Source organism: Pteropus alecto, unplaced genomic scaffold (assembly GCF_000325575.1).
Source record: "Pteropus alecto unplaced genomic scaffold, ASM32557v1 scaffold102, whole genome shotgun sequence".
Taxonomy (NCBI): domain Eukaryota; kingdom Metazoa; phylum Chordata; class Mammalia; order Chiroptera; family Pteropodidae; genus Pteropus; species Pteropus alecto.
In genome coordinates, this window is record NW_006432224.1 from 2,440,463 (window position 1) to 2,455,489 (window position 15,027).

Below are 15,027 nucleotides of genomic sequence, written 5' to 3' on the forward strand. Positions count from 1 at the left end.
TTGTCCCAGGGAGAAGTGCAACGGGACGAAGTGTCTGGAAGGGACGGATCCGCCCAGAATTCTGAAGTCTTCGGCGAGACGCACTCTGGGATGCTGGGGTCTGGAGAGCTCGATGGGGTGGCGTTGTCCGCTTCAGGGCCGGCTTGGTCCCTGCACCTGCCAGGGGGGCCACAGATGGACCAACACAGCCGGAGCCTTGCTCGGGGCTGCCCCGAGGGTCCCTCAGGAAGCCAGGTCACACCGCGGCCTGGGTGCCGCGTGTGGCACCCCAGGCGCATTTTATTTACACTGGACTGATTTTAGAAAATTGGAATCATTATCAGCCGTTTAAACATTGGGAGATTTCAGCTAGGAATTTTAATTCCTAGCTTTTCTTGAAAAACGGGAAGAACCGGCCCTTCCGGCTGCAGGCAGGGCGAGAAGGCGAGTAGCCAGGGTGCTGGCGTCTGGGTGTGTGCGACATCCCCTCGCCACGCCCCTCTCTCCCTCCCCCAGCTGCGTCCCATAGGAACAGTGCCGGGTGAGGGTGGGGGCAGGGCGTGCCTCTGCCCCTTGTTATCTGGGAGGGGACGGAGCCGGCCTGGTCTCACCGGGTCAGCTCTCGTGAAGCTGCCCAGCCCTTTGCAAGCAGGCGCGTGACCACTGCGTGGCAGGTCAGTCACCTACAGAATGCTGGACCCAGCCCCACCTGTCAAGGGGACATGGCCTTGAGCATCTGTCAGTGAGAGTGTTGGAAATACCCGTTCTCAACCCCAGGAGGTGGCCGTAAATCAGACAGTGTGCCAGACCCAGTGAGTGGATTTGTCGTCACAGACTTGTGAACATGACAGATGACAGGAGACGTGATTTCGCTTTGTGGAATCCGAAGTCTAGAACTTCGGGCGATGTTTCGGCCTCGAATCGATCGTGTGTCGCAGCCTCGCTTTGTAAAGGTCGATAAACGGCGGCCCAGTGATGGTCAGGACGGGCCACGTCCGCGTTTCCCCGGGGTCCACAGCAGACCCCAGCTCCGGCCCCCGCCCGCCCCGGCCCAGGCCTGGCCCGCACGGTGACACCGTCACTCTGAGCTTCTGGGCTCTGTCTGGGTGGGGTTCTCTCCCCCACGGGGACCACCAATAAAGGACACTGCGTTTTCAGTTGAAATCTCAGGGCGAACGGGATTCGTTAGCTGATGACTTCGCGCCTGGCTTTGTCGCGTCCGCTGTGTCCCCACAAAGCGAGGCGCATGTTATTTTTGCCAGAGCACGCGGAACGGGCTCCCTGGGCCGCGGCCGGCCACGCGCCAGGCCCCCGCAGCACGTCACGCGCCGTGCGCCTCATGGACCCCCGCGGTGGCCACGGGGAGTGGGGGCCCTTGTCCCACCGTGGGGAAGGGACATGGCAGCTCAGGACTTGCCCAGAGTCGCTTCCCAGAACGCACACCTGGCTCCAGGGCCCAAGGTCGTAACTTGGGGTCCCAGCGGCGCGTCCCCCGAGATCCGCGGAAGGGGTGACTGGGGTCCCTTTGTTGCCAGCCCCTGCCCGGCCCTCCGTGCCGCCTCCAGTGTCCTCGCTCTTGCCTCCCGGCCCCCTGTCCTTGACAGCCTGGCAGAGAAGACAGAAGTTCTGTCCGGGGTGGCACGCCGGCCTCCCAGGACGCGGTCCCCGTTCCTGTCTCAGAGGCGCTGGGCAGCTGGTCACTCCGTGGGTCTGTCCACCGGAGGCAGGCCGTGGGCCCGAGTGAGCGCGGCTGGTCCCCAGGCCTGGAGAGCTGCGGGTTCGGGCTCAGATGCTCGGCGAGCGGGCGCAGGGCCGGGCGGGCGGCTGCCCAGCAGTCAGCATCGGCGTCGCCAGCAGGAGACGCACATGGACGTGAGCGCAGAGCTGGCGGCCGGGGTTGGCGTCCGTCTGGTCCTTGCTTCACAAGACACTGTCTGACACTCGTGCGTCCCGGGGAGCCGGGGCTGGAGGACAGAGGGCACAGCCGGGGACGGGGACGCGGACGAGCCTTTCCCCACGCTTTCCCTGCAGTTACTCGTCACCCACAAAGTCGTGACTCTGAGTCTTGCTTTGAACGGGAAAGTTCTGTCCAAACTCCCTCTTGGCAGGTGTCCCGCAAACCCCAACGTTAGCGGGAAGGGACGGAGAGAAGCGGGTCCGGCATCATCTTGAGAGTGGAAACCGAGGCCGGCGAGGGCCAGAGGCCCCGGGTCCTGAGCGCACCCGCTCGCTCGAAAGGTCCCGCGCGCCAGCCCGAGGGCGCGGGGCACCGTCGCACGGAGCCCCGCTCTGCCTGCTGGAGTCCGGCACGCGCTTCGCGCTGGCCAGGGCTGGCCCTCGGGTCGCCTCCGGGTGGATCACAGCGGCCGCCTCGTCGGCGGCTTCTCCGCAATTCGTGACGCGCTTGGGTTGAGTCACAGGAGCCAAATGACAGCACATGTTTCTCCTGACGTCCGTGCTTAATGGACACGATTGAGTTTGGGCACAGACGCAGTCAGAGTAATGTTTTCCATCTCCTCACAAGATGTCACGTCACCCACCCGTCCCGGGCGGCGAGGCCCCGAGAGGTCAGCCGGAGAGGCTGGTCACAGGGCAGCCTGCTCGGCGGGCCTTCCAGGCTGTCGCTTGGGCTGGAGGACAGAGGGTGTCAGGATGGTAGGGAGCCGGGTGAGCGCGGGCCGTGCCCTTCCTGGCGCCCCCCTTTCCTCCCGGAGAGACCACGTCGCAGAGGGACGCAGGACGGGGACGAGCTGCCTGGAGCCCGGCGTGCCGGGTGGTGTCACCGTGCTCCGGTGTGTCCTCTGCTCCTTGGGGCTGGCTGCCCCTCCGTCCTGTCAGACCTCCATGTTCTGCTGTCTGTCACGGGAGCCGGGGTCCCGGGCACCCTGCGCGACACAGAACAGGCGTCCGTTGTAGGAGAGGGGAGGAGACAGTGTGGAAGGGATGTCGTTTTTTTTTTATCATGGCAAAAAATACCTTCCCGCGGCGAAGCCGCACCCCCGGGGAGCGCTGACCCCCACGCGCCCCGCCGTGGGCCACCGCCGTCTGCTTTCCGCCTGTGCGCGTGTGACTGGTCGCCGTGGCCGAGCGAATGGCTCGTGTCCATCTTCCCGTGACCGGCTTGTTTCACTCAGCGGGTCCGTCCGTGCGTAGCGTGAGCCGGGGATCCCTTGCTCTGTGACGCTGAGCGACACCCCGCTGCTGGGGGGACCCCGGTTTGCTTACCCGCATCCGTCGGTGGGCGTTCGGGCCACCGCGGCCTCCGCGGGTCCTTCACGCCTTCGAGGTACAAGAGCCGTTTACTTTTGAGAGTGAAAATTTTGAAGGTGAATCTTTCTGAAGCGCTTTCGAATTTCTCTTAGGGTAACCGCTTTCCGGTGGGAGTGTTTTAGATACTGGTGTTTGAATTTTAAGGGCGCTTTTTGGGGACAAAGATCCCTTTCGTTTTTTGCAAACCTCGCAGCCCCCCGATTTCCTCCGGGGTCCCCACACGCAGGCCTGGCCCTCTCCAGGCGCCGGGAAGGCGTCGCGGGCCCCATAGGGCCCGGTGGGCCGGCACGGACGGCCACGCTCGTGCGGGGAGCAGGTCTCGGGGTGCCAGGAGCTCGTCTTCGCTGGAGAATTTTCCAGAGGCGACTTTCTGCGGGGAAGGCTGGCCCCTGTGTCTCGGGCTCGGGGACGAAGGGGAAGCCACGGGCCTCCGCGGGCGGCAGAGCCTGGAGCTCGGCCCGGAGCCCCCGGCGCCAGGCCCACGCCGTGCGGGTGACGGTGACAATGTCAACACCATTTAAATAAAGTCGGGACAGCTCGCGTGAGCGCGATGGCAGGTTCTCTGGGGGTCTCCCCGCCCCCTCCGCCCGTCATGGGGTCCCTGCCTGGGCCGTGTGGACATCGGGCCACCTCTCCCCAGGGCAGGTAGCGGGACGCGTGGCAGGGACCCGTCCTCCCTGCCACACCGGCTGCGTGAGGGCTGGGGCGGGGGTGGCCTGGGGGGCCGTCTGCGCCCGAGAGCAACCCCGTCGGCCTCTCCCACCACGTAGCCCGTGGGTCATGGCCCTACGTCGCTGGGACAGCAGGCGGGCTGGTGGCCTTTCCTGGGCCCCCGCCCCCCATGCTGGGGCGTCTTTCCCGTCAACGGGGGGACGGTCTCTACGGAGCCGCAGCACAGCCGTAGACAGCAGGGAGCGACACAATGCCACCATCCGGCCGCCACGCCCGTCGCTTTCGCCGGTTGCCGCGGTGTACGGGGCAGGGCCCCGCGCGGTGACATGGGGCCCTCGGGGCCGCTCCGTGGGGTCGGGGGTCGGGGCAGCGAGGCACTGGCCTTGGGCACCAGGAGCTCGGTCGTCGAGGTGAACCACGTGTAACGCGGCCCGGTACGTTGTTAGGGACCCGTAACGCCCACGATGAGCCGCCGTCGGCGTTTCCGTGGCGTCTGGCTGCGCCCCAGCTTCGCGCGACCCTGCCCCCCGTTCCGGAGCCGTCCCCGCGCTTTCGTGACGTGGCCCTTTCCCGTGTCAGGCCGTTCCGTGCAGTGACCCCCCACTTCGGTTCGTGTGCCCTTGGCTGGTGCTGAGATTCGGGTTCTTCGCTCGCGACGGCAGCCCCCGTCCCCCAGAAGTGACACAGGGTCTCTCTGCGCGGACCACGGAGCCTGCACTTTGGCGACCCTGTCGCTGGTGACACTGTTGCTGATCACCTGACAGGGGGGGTTTGTCTGCCTCGATTTGCCCTGCAGAGCTTCTTTTCCCCCTTGTAATTAGCGAATATTTTGGGGAGCGGCACTTTGAAACTATGTGAAAATAGCCCATTTCTAGGAAACTTGAAATTTATCGTCAGTCAGATCTGGACTCATAGTTTCCTGTTTTACTCACGGATCGTAACCCGCGAGGGTGACTGTGTGTTTTGCTGCTCCGCGTGTGCCCGGGTTGGCCCGTCGGCCTGGCTCCTGTGTCCTCGTGACATGTGAGATGTCCCCGGAGCCCCCTCCGCGCACACGTGGTTCCCAGGTGCCTCTCGCATGTCTCGCCCTGACCGTGGACTCGGCCATCTCTCCAAGGAGCCCTGGGTCCTCTTAGAAGCCATGACCTGGGCGCTGGGTGGGCTCGCTGCTCACAGCCTGTCCCGTGGGAGCGACGGGCTGTGTGTCTGTGTACACACACACACGCACACACACGCACATACACACGCACGCACGCACGTGTATTTACGTGTCTCTCTGTGGACATCGAAAAGGAAAGTCACGTGGAAATCCAATTCTGGTCCACACCGCAGAGCCCCGTCTAGCTTCCCCGTCCACACATCTTCTCCAACGGGGAGAAATCAGGCGCCTGCTGCCCACGGTTACCACACCCGATTCGCGCCCCTGAGGGTCACCGGCCTGTCACGTGTCCTGCACCCCGGCGTGAGGACACCCTCCGCGGCCTGCCTGGGCTCCCACACCTGGGGTGGGCTGCCCTCTGCCCTCGCCCAGGACCCCCGCCCAGCACGGACACCTTCCCCAGCACCGGGCCACCCCCAGGCCTCCCCTCCGTCTTCTCCCCCGTCACCCAGAAGCCACGTGCTGCCGCGGATGACACCTTTAGGACCAAGTTTTTTCAGGAGGAGGAGGAGGCTTCGTACTTTTCAACCGAAACAAAAAACAACGAAAATGAACACAAAGCGGGGTTGGGTTTAAAATCTGGTAAAATGATTAATTCCAGATAGCCATTAAAAAAAAAAAACAAAAAAACCCAAAAAACTAACAACAGCCAAAAAAACCCCAAAACCTTTAACCGGTAAATGGTTTAAAACAAAGGTCTTCACAGTAAAGATTGTAGAGTTTGTCAGATGGCTCTTTGTGGATGTTAAAGCTACACAGGCTGAGGCCAGGTGTATAAACGAAACATCCTCATCTGAAGCCAGATTGTTGGGTTTGGCGGCTTCGGGGAAGAGAGAATGAAGTCTACTGAGTAAAAATTAAAAAAATTTTTCAGGAATGCGTACGAAGCCGAGCGGCTTAATTGCATACTTTTGGGTGAATACGTGTCGAAGAGAGCGAATTTAGGAGACTAGGAAGTTGTGCAATAATCTTTACTTGGGTCAGAATTATAATTATCGCAGTAACAATGTTGCTCTGTGTGTATGTGACTAAAGTGGGAAGCAGTTTTTTTTAATGGTTTAAAAAATAACAACAAAACGTCCATTGTCTCCCTTCTGGACTTCCTTCATTATAAATACCAGGTAACCCAAGGCTGGCTAAGTATAGGTTCAGCGCCCATCTATATTTATAACTTTCTTTGGGTGGAAGTCACTAGAGAAAGAATTAATTTGGTGTGTAGGTTTTTATAGGCTCTAATTATTTATGTTTTTCTTAAGCAGACCAAGCGGGATCAATAAGCTCACATAACTGAAGTCTGACGCCTGTGACTTTTAAACATAGATTCTCCCCCCAAAACCTGGGTCCTCGGAAGACGCCGCTCACCTCGGCGGCGAGTTGGCCGGCCGGGCTTGGGAATTTGTTTGTGCAAAGTCAGAAACCTCATCTACAGCCCATTCATTGCTGAGACCTTGAATGTGACATTTTGTAGCTGCTTATCAGCTGCTCCGCTGGGCAGATTGAGCTGCCGGCCTGGAGAGGGAGGTGGCATTTCTGTGGCCTGAGCAAAGTCTGTGCTCAGCAACCCCCCACTCCCCACCCACGACCCAGCTTGCCGGCTCCAGGGCTTAGGGATCTGCACCTGCGTCTGATGTCCGGCCGGGTGGCGAGCTGAGTGGGCGGTTGGACCTTTGGAACGACCGAACGTCATTCGGGGTAGATGTGGCCTCTTTGCTGCAAATCAAACGCGATAAGTTAGATGGGGCCCCTGCCCCTTCCTTGGGAATCACAAAAATGCCAGGTCGTCTCGTCTTCCTCTGGTTGGACAAGCTGCACAGCACCCACGGATGGACCCCTCCGACCTCACGTCCGACCTGGCTGTACTCACATTTACGGGAAGAAGCAGGGTCAGAGAGCTTCCTGTCAACACCGGGGCCCAGGCCTCGCCCGGCACACCTGGCTTCCGCCCCTTCCTTATTTGGCTTCGAGGGGTTTACGCCCATCCCACCTGTGGTCCCGGGGGAGCTCCTGTCCCAGGCCAGTTTGCGTGAGGGGTGTGGGGCCGGGCACCCCTGGGTGTGGAGCTCACAGGGGCCGGCTGGGGCCTCGCCCGGGCCCCTCCGTGGGTAGGTGGCCTGCCAGACTCCGCAGCCTGCCTGGGAGGGGGCCAGGGAGAACGCAAAGGCCAGACAGCCCGCCCGGGGCCAGGAGGCCAGGGGTCTGGGGGACCCTGCCCCCAGACTCAAGGCTGCGCTGGGCAACCACACGGTCGCGAGCGGAAAGGGAAGGACCGTGTGTTCAGTGTCGTGTGAAGTCTGTTCCTTCACCGCTGTTTGAGCTCCCGAGTTCATGGGACATCGGGGATTTGCAGGTGACAGCTCCTGCTTTTGAGGTGCGTGCACGCAGAGAGGGAAGGTGGCTGGGCAGTGACAGCCACGTGTGGGCAGACCAGAGCCGGGAGGTCCCGGTGGGCTTCCTGGTGGCGGTGAGGGTTGGAAATGGAGCGAGAGGTTGTCACTTCGCCGGGAGGCGGCTGGCATGAACGTGAAACGGCAGGTGTCGCTAGGAGACGGGGTGCTGGCGGGGCCGGGCCCTGGTCCATTCGGGGAACCCCCGCCCCGAGCGGTGCCGAGGGACAGCCGGGGCACAGGGCTGGGGCTGCCCGTAGCGGGGAGGAGCCGCGGGTCCCACTCAGGCTGTGACCTTGCGTCCACGCTTCGTGCCGTGCGCGTGGTTCGAGATGTTTCTAGAGGTCCGATGGTGGGTCCTCGCTGCGGCTTCGTGGTCACACCCCTTCCCGTGTCTGGCCGAGAGCGCGTCGCAGAGCTTTCCAATGGTATTTTAATGACGTGGCCAGTTTCGCGGGCTGCCGCGTGTCATCCCCTCCCAACGTGAGTGACGGAGGAGACGTGAGCGTGACACCCCTGGCGGGTTTCCGGGTGCTGCGCTAAGGGGCCCCGAAGTCGTGAAAACACGTAGACGAGGAAGAGGAAAAAGCACCATTGTGATCTCAGATCGCGACTGACAAAGAAGAGTCGCCGCTGGGCCGGAGCGCGGCCGCCTGGCTGAGTGGCAGATGGCGCTTCCGGCCGGGCTCGGGGCTGAGCGGGGCTGGCGGGTGGCCCGGGGGGACGGGGCACGATCTGTGTCCGCCGAGGCAGGCCGCTCAGACACCGGCTCGAAAGCTGAGGCCGCCGGGGCACCGTGAGGCCTGGCGGACACGCTGCCCAGGCCGTGGCCGGGGACCGCAGCCCAGTACGCCCAGGGCTGCTGAGCCGGGGGCAGGGCCATCGGTGCCGGTGTCCAGCGAAGAGAAGACCCCCTCGCTTGGACGGTCGCCGTAAAGGTCTCCATGTCGCCCACGCCTCTGTCTGGTCCTGCGATTCCGCTCTCGTCCGTTTGGCCCTGACCGTGGAGCAAGAATCCCAGACCCACCCAGCTCTGCGTACGTGCGTGTCATTTGGCGTCCGACGGTGTCACCTGTCTGTGGACGGGACGAGGACATTGCTGGTCTGGCGTCGGGAGCCCTCATGTTTAACCAGTGGCCACATCCCCACCAGTGACCACACCCAAGAGTCACCTTGCCCTGTTAACATCACAGAGGTACCGGAGACCTGGGGCGGTGGCCCCTCGAGTTGGGGAAGGGGACCCCCGGGGTGGGCGCTGCTGCGGCCGGTCGCGTGAGAAGCTGAGAAGGGCTTAGACTGGTCGGGGAGGAGGAGAGAGCCGGGAGGGGCTACGTCGGTCCGAGCCGAGGTGACTTCTGCGGGGCTGTGTTCCACACGCAGTCGGGCACACGCGCCTCCCGCTCTGCCACCTTCATCCTTCCGTGCTGACCCATGGGTGACGCCGGGGTGACGCCAGCTGTGGCAGTCAGTGTGAACCAATGGGTGATGCCACGGTGACGCCAACTGTGACAGTCAGCGTGAGCCAGGGTGACGCCCAGGGTGACCCCAGCTGTGGCAGTCAGTGTGAACCAATGGGTGTTGCCACGGTGACGCCAACTGTGACAGTCAGCGTGAGCCAGGGTGACGCCCAGGGTGACCCCAGCTGTGGCAGTCAGTGTGAGCCAGGCGGCGAGAGTGGCCTCCTGGGCCGTCCGACAAGGTGGGTCTCTGTAGAAAGGACAGTCGAGGCCGAAGGGGCTGGGCTGGCAGCCGTGCCTGTGTCCCTCCGTGTCCCCGAGCCAGAATTGACGCGGATGCCCTCTGGGTAGAGTATCTGTAGGTATAGATTCTTGTTTTTCATAACTTTGAATATTTCTTGCCATTCCCTTCTGACCTGCAAATTTTCCCTTGAAAAATCATTAGACATTCTTATGGGGATCGGTGACAAGTCGGACCCACGTGAGGGGCCGCGGCCAGCTTTGCTGGAGCCGTGAGCGCGGTGGTGTCCGTGGGAGGAGGGGCCACAGCGCCGTGTGCAGAACGGGGCCGCGGGAGCGAGCTCGACGGTCGAGGCGGAAAACAATCTGAGTCGGTAACTGCTGAGAACCGCTCCCGAGCGCGCACCTGCCGGCACCTGCCCCGTCGCCGCCGCGTGTGTGCGCGTTAGGTCTTGGGGCAGCCTGTCACGTGGTCCTTATTCTGGTGAGGAAACTCGGTCACAGAGGGACCAAGCCCAGGTCCCCCCACAGGAAGAGCTCGAGTCGGGGTGCAGCCCCAGGTTTGGCCAGAAGCCGAAGCGTCGGGACAGGTGAGGGGCGGAAGGCCTAGGGCGGGCCCTGCGCGGATGCTCCCCGGTTGGTCCTCACGGCTGTCCTAGTATTTCGCGTCCTGTGGCTATAGCGACAGAAATCTCGGAGCGAGCTGAGGTAGAGAAGGAAGTTCTCTATTTCACAAACGGGGGGGGTATCTCCTGAACCCCGGAGCGGGCGGTAGGCGCGCGCGGGCCGGGGGCGCTCTGCGTGCACACCTGCCCTGCCTTCCGGTGGGGGATGTGGGCGCGGGCACCCAGGGCGTCTTCACCCCCGGGTGTCTGCCTGGGCCATCAGCGATCTTGGGGTCGGGTCGACGAAACAGCAGACGAAACAGCTGTGCGTGGGGTCGCGAATCGGGCACGCTCAGCCTGCTCACCTGCAGGGAGCGAGCAGGCCATCACCGTGTCGCAGGTACGGGTTAGGATGGGAAGAGTCGAGCATTGTCGCTGAAGGGAGGGGCGGGGTCTGAAGCTGCTTCATCACCCCAAAACCCGTGCTGGTGTCGCCACGTGGAACTACTCCGTAGGACATCCCGTCTTAAATTCACCCCTTCATCAGAAGCTAGAGAAAAAACGGGGGGCTTGTAGCCTGGGGGTCTACGTACTATTTGGTCCATCTCCACTTAAAAGCTCCTCTCTCAAGGATGGCGAGACCAACGAGCTGTTTTCAGCCACCAGAGAAAGGACGAGGGGCAGGTCTGTCAGCAGTGTCCTGACGCTCAGGGGTCGCCAGGCACGAGGGCCAGGGAGGGCCACTCGTGCTGGAGGCCCCAGCCGTCCTCGGGGTCCCCCACCCCAGGCCTCAGGCTGCAGTCCGTCCCGACCACCCACCCCTGGCAGAGAGGCGGGCGCCGCGGGCGTTCGCGTGTTCCCGTCCGGCCTTTGCACACCCCGCAAGCAGATGGGGTCGCGTGTTTTCTTTGGCTTCCTCAAGCTTGGGAGCGAATGTTCGTCCTTAGATATTTCAGTTTCCCCCGTGGGGCCGAGAGGATGGAGTTTGTTTATAAATGAATATTTTGGCGCAGACCTGACTCGACACTAACTTAGCTACTTCGGGGATGCTCGACCCTAAATGAACATTGAACTCACGTCTGAAAAGCTTCGCCGGCTGCGCGGGTGCCGAGACCGGGTGGCGTGTGTGCTTTGTGGACACCCCTAGTGTGCTTGTCCCGGGAGGAGCGTGTAAGCCCCCGTCACGTTCATGAACGCGAAGTAGATGTCAGGGCCGTGAGCGGGGGCGTCGCGGAGGGTGCGCGGCCCCAGGAGCAGAGGGACCTGCTCGGGGAATGTCCCAGGTTTTCGTGGGACGGAGGGCGTTCGAAGCTCTTTGCAGACTGCTTTACCCAATGACATTCTGCCTCTTGCTTTGCAGATCGGGAGCCTGGATGATTACTATCATTTTTATCACAGTAAGACCTTTAAAAGGTCCACGCGGAGCAGCCGAGGCCCTCACACCTTCCTCAGAATGGACCCCCAGGTACGCAGAGTGCTGTTTGCTGTCGCTCGGGTCTGTGGTCCCACAGGTGGCTGGGTCTGGATTTTCACGTGACCCTAGCTGGCCGTTAGTTTTCTGTGTCACTTTGAATAAAAAAGAGACAGACGCGTCGCCACGTATCGGACCACCGCACATTCCGGACAGTCGGTCCCCGTCAGACTTGAGAATCTAAATTCTCGACTTTTGGTGCAAGCGACAATCGAGTGCAGACCTGTCGATATTTTAAATGTTTAAGAATCAACAAGATATTCCGTGATAATAGGAGGGGAGTATGTGACTCTTACCACGAAGGCAAAAAGACGAGGCAATTCAAGTGAGCGTTGTGATAAATGCATTTGAAAAGAGGCTGACGTTTTAAGTTTTAATATGATTTGAATTTTCTCGGGTGCTTAACTGAACTTCCTTTCTGTATAGGTTTGAGATTGATGTTTGACAAATATCAGTCAACAGGTATTTGGTAAAATGAAAATTTTCGGATGGCCAAGTGAGCCTGTGACGGCTTCATTCACTCACGGGTGACTGACAGATTCTGTCCACAGCAGGGCCACCGGGATGGGGGGTGGGGCTGACAGAAAATGACACAGAAAATGGAAAAATATGCGATATGTCCCGGGGCGATGAGCCATGTGACAGAAAATGAAGTTCACGTGAGAAGCGGTCGCAGCCCCAACAAAGAAAGGTGGCCACCGCTCAGTCCCAGTTTGGGGACAGGGAAGCGGCCTGGTCTCACAGCTGGTGCTGGTGGTGCTGTGGGCTCTCAGGCTGGCACGATGCTGTCCCCCACCACCCCGCTGACGGTGTGGCTCCTTTAGCATTGACCAGGCTGGGGACACTGCCCTCGACATCCCTGCCTCTGGGGCATCCCTTTGTGGGTTCTGATTTCAGCGCTCCCCATGGGACGTTCGTGTCATTGGGCCGCGACGAGGCAGACACGCCTTGCACGTTTCCGGATTTGTTTTATGGGTGGCGGGTGCCTGGGGGCAGCAGGAAGGGAATTCGGTGTTTATTAAGGGGTCGCCGTGTGCTTGGGCAGCGTAACACACGGCATCGCCCCCGACCGTGCGGGCTGGGGTCACACCCTCACGTGTCCGCTCCCTGGAACGGGAAGGAGGTGGCATTTTCAGGGGCTGGAGCGTTTGTCCCTCTGGGAAGCAGAGCCAGGTGGCAGTCGCTCATTCTGACAGGACGGAGAAGGGGCAGCAGACCCCATGCCTGTCTCTGTGTCACCGAGCGGGAGGGGCGCACGGGCCTGCGAACACAGCGGTTGTCGCCTGTCGACGTGCGGAGAAGCTTCTCGGCTCCGGAGGGAGGTGCTGCCGTGCCCGGCCCCCGCTCGCGTGACATGTGAATGACCTGGCTTGGGAAGACGCCATGCGAGCTCCTCATCTGAAGTCTCTGGAGTCATCACGTGCGACTCACGGCGAGTTCCGACGAGGGGCAGGAGGCTGCATGCAGTGGGGAGCCCCCGCCCCCCGACGCGGGCATGCGACGAGGGAGGGACGGTGGCTTTCTTGGTCCCCTTTCTCTGGGGCTTCTGAGTATTAAACTCTTTCTCAATGGCTGGAACCAAGGCGGACTCAAAAGAGTCTCAACCTGTGCTTTGTAAACTCTCTCTTTTTCGCGTGACTACGTTTTAAAACGCATAAGGGTGTTAACTCGACGGCCCTCGTCTTCCCTCCAAAAATGTAACTGAGCTCAGAGGCACAGGGGATGCCGAGATGCCCGCCCAGCAGGGCCTGGTGTCCGGCGAGCGGGATGAGGGAGCCCGCGGGTGGGGGGGTGGCGCCAGGGACACGGGTTCGGGGGGCTCGGGGGTGCCGGGGGAGCCGCAGACCCGCCTCCACTACCACGTGGAGCCCCTGGCCCCTCCACGTAGCTGCGACCTCAGCGCTATTTTCCGTAGGGACCGCAGGCGCAGCCTTCCCGGCCGTCGGCTGTGTCCGCGAGGAGACGGGAGGCCAGACTTGCTAGGCGGAGGCCCCGGCCGTGAGGTTTTTCTCCCATAAAAATCCCTTTTATACAGTGCTTCTTAATGAGCTCCCGGCAGGGCCGCTCCCAGAGCTTCCTGCCAAGAAAGAGGAGCGAGCGAAGGCAAACAGCCCGCGCGCCCGCCTGCAGCTCCGTGACACCGTCCGGCCCGGGGACAGTTCGACGGCGGCCACCGGAATCGCACCCCGACTCCCCGGCTCCGTTGAGATCGGTCTGGATTTAACGCACAGCAGATCAACGAGCCGTCAGTCTGACTAATATTTACTCTGCGTGGCCATTCCGATGACGTATTAGGCAAAATTCGCTCTTTTACAGAAATGCTGTCTTTTCTCGCACCGGGGCGTTTACCTACATTCGCGACGCCCTTTCGGCGACACCCCAGCCTTCGGAGAGCCGTGTAATCGGCGTGATTAGAAAAGGAAAAGATGATTTGATGTTACTGGGAGACTTCGAATGGCCCATGTGTTTGGATGAGCGAGCTGGGAATGAATGTTCTAGGCCTTACGATAACGTTCGCTCGGATGCGGATGGCGTTTTATTTTAATTAGCTCCAGTCCGCATTGTATAAAAACGCTCTGATAAGTGATGGAATGCGCGATCCACCCGCTTCCCTTAAAAGCCGATCGTGTCCATTTGTCAAAACAAAACCGAACAAGACCCCGTGGGAGGGAAGATTTAAGACGGCGCGCGCGCACGCGCACGCACGCACGCACACGCACGCCGTCGCGGCGTCTCCGCCCCGACCCTGTCTCAGAGTCCGCGCGGCGGTTTTCCTTACGTCCTTAATTACCTTTATTTACTTGATGCTTCTTTTTTTTTAAACCATTTTGAAAGGGACCATTTTGCTCCGAGCGCTTTGTTGACCAGCCCGGCAGCTCCCAGCGTGCGTTATCGGTCGCTGGCTTCTTCCAAGGACTGTCATTTAAGCAAACCGAAAGCGTTTGTTTTTAACTCCATCTTTTGCCGAAGTCTGGAGAAGGGCGGACGTGACGGAAGCGTCGGCCGATCGCTGCGAGGCTCGCAGATTTTTTTTAGATCACCCGTTCCGTGTCCCACGCCGGCCGACGGCTCCGTGTCGCTGCGGCATCTTAACGCCCTCGCATTTGAGGACGATGGCTCCGGTTCAGCCCTTCCCTCCGGTCTTCGGCCGGATCGATGACCGAAACGGAGGGGCGGAGAGGTGGCCACGCGCGGCCCCGGCAGCTCCGTCCGGGTCGGGGGAGCCTTCAGTGCGAGGCTGATTTCAGCGCTTGAAATCGCAGCCGTCCGGGACGTCACTGGCAGGGCCGGAGCCGGCATTTGGTTCGCGGGATGAGACGACGCCCCGGAGTTTGATCCGCGCCCGGGTCGCTTTCCAACAGTGACGTCATTAGTGCTCCAGCCGGCCTTTCCGAGGGCTTTATCTGGAGTTCTGCGCGCTGCAGCTGCTCGAAGTACAAACGGACAAGAAGTTCCTGGCGAGCCAAGGCATGTGGACATAAGTGACCAGGTCGATCCAGGCTCGAGGGGCGCGTGATGGGCTGGGGACAGGCAGGGCCGCCGCCCAGGGCCCCGGGGACTTTCCTCCGCCACCGGCTCCGCATTCCGAGCCCAGCCCAGCCCGGCTGCTATGAATCGGTAAAAAGTTCAAATTTTAGACTCTGCTCCAAAAGCCAGTGTCTTATCATCTCTCTGGCCCAACTGACTCCCCTTAGAGGCCTCGTGGACACCTCGAGGTCACACATCCCAGACGCAGCGCACCAGCTCTGACGCCGCCTCCACCCCAGAGGCACCGGCCGCAGTCCCTGAC

The 15,027-nt window shown here is 61.3% G+C and overlaps 1 protein-coding gene across 1 annotated transcript in view; it reads left to right on the top strand.

Annotated features, from left to right (window-relative positions):
• Positions 1–8,942: 8,942 nt before the first annotated feature.
• Positions 8,943–15,027, top strand: part of PCSK6 (proprotein convertase subtilisin/kexin type 6) — an 84,011-nt gene continuing 77,926 nt past the window's right edge. Inside the window, exons 1-3 of the mRNA XM_025043525.1 lie at positions 8,943–9,163; positions 9,247–9,268; positions 11,127–11,231. Of these exons, the coding sequence (XP_024899293.1) occupies positions 8,943–9,163; positions 9,247–9,268; positions 11,127–11,231 (348 nt within the window). The remainder of the gene's footprint in view (positions 9,164–9,246; positions 9,269–11,126; positions 11,232–15,027) is intronic.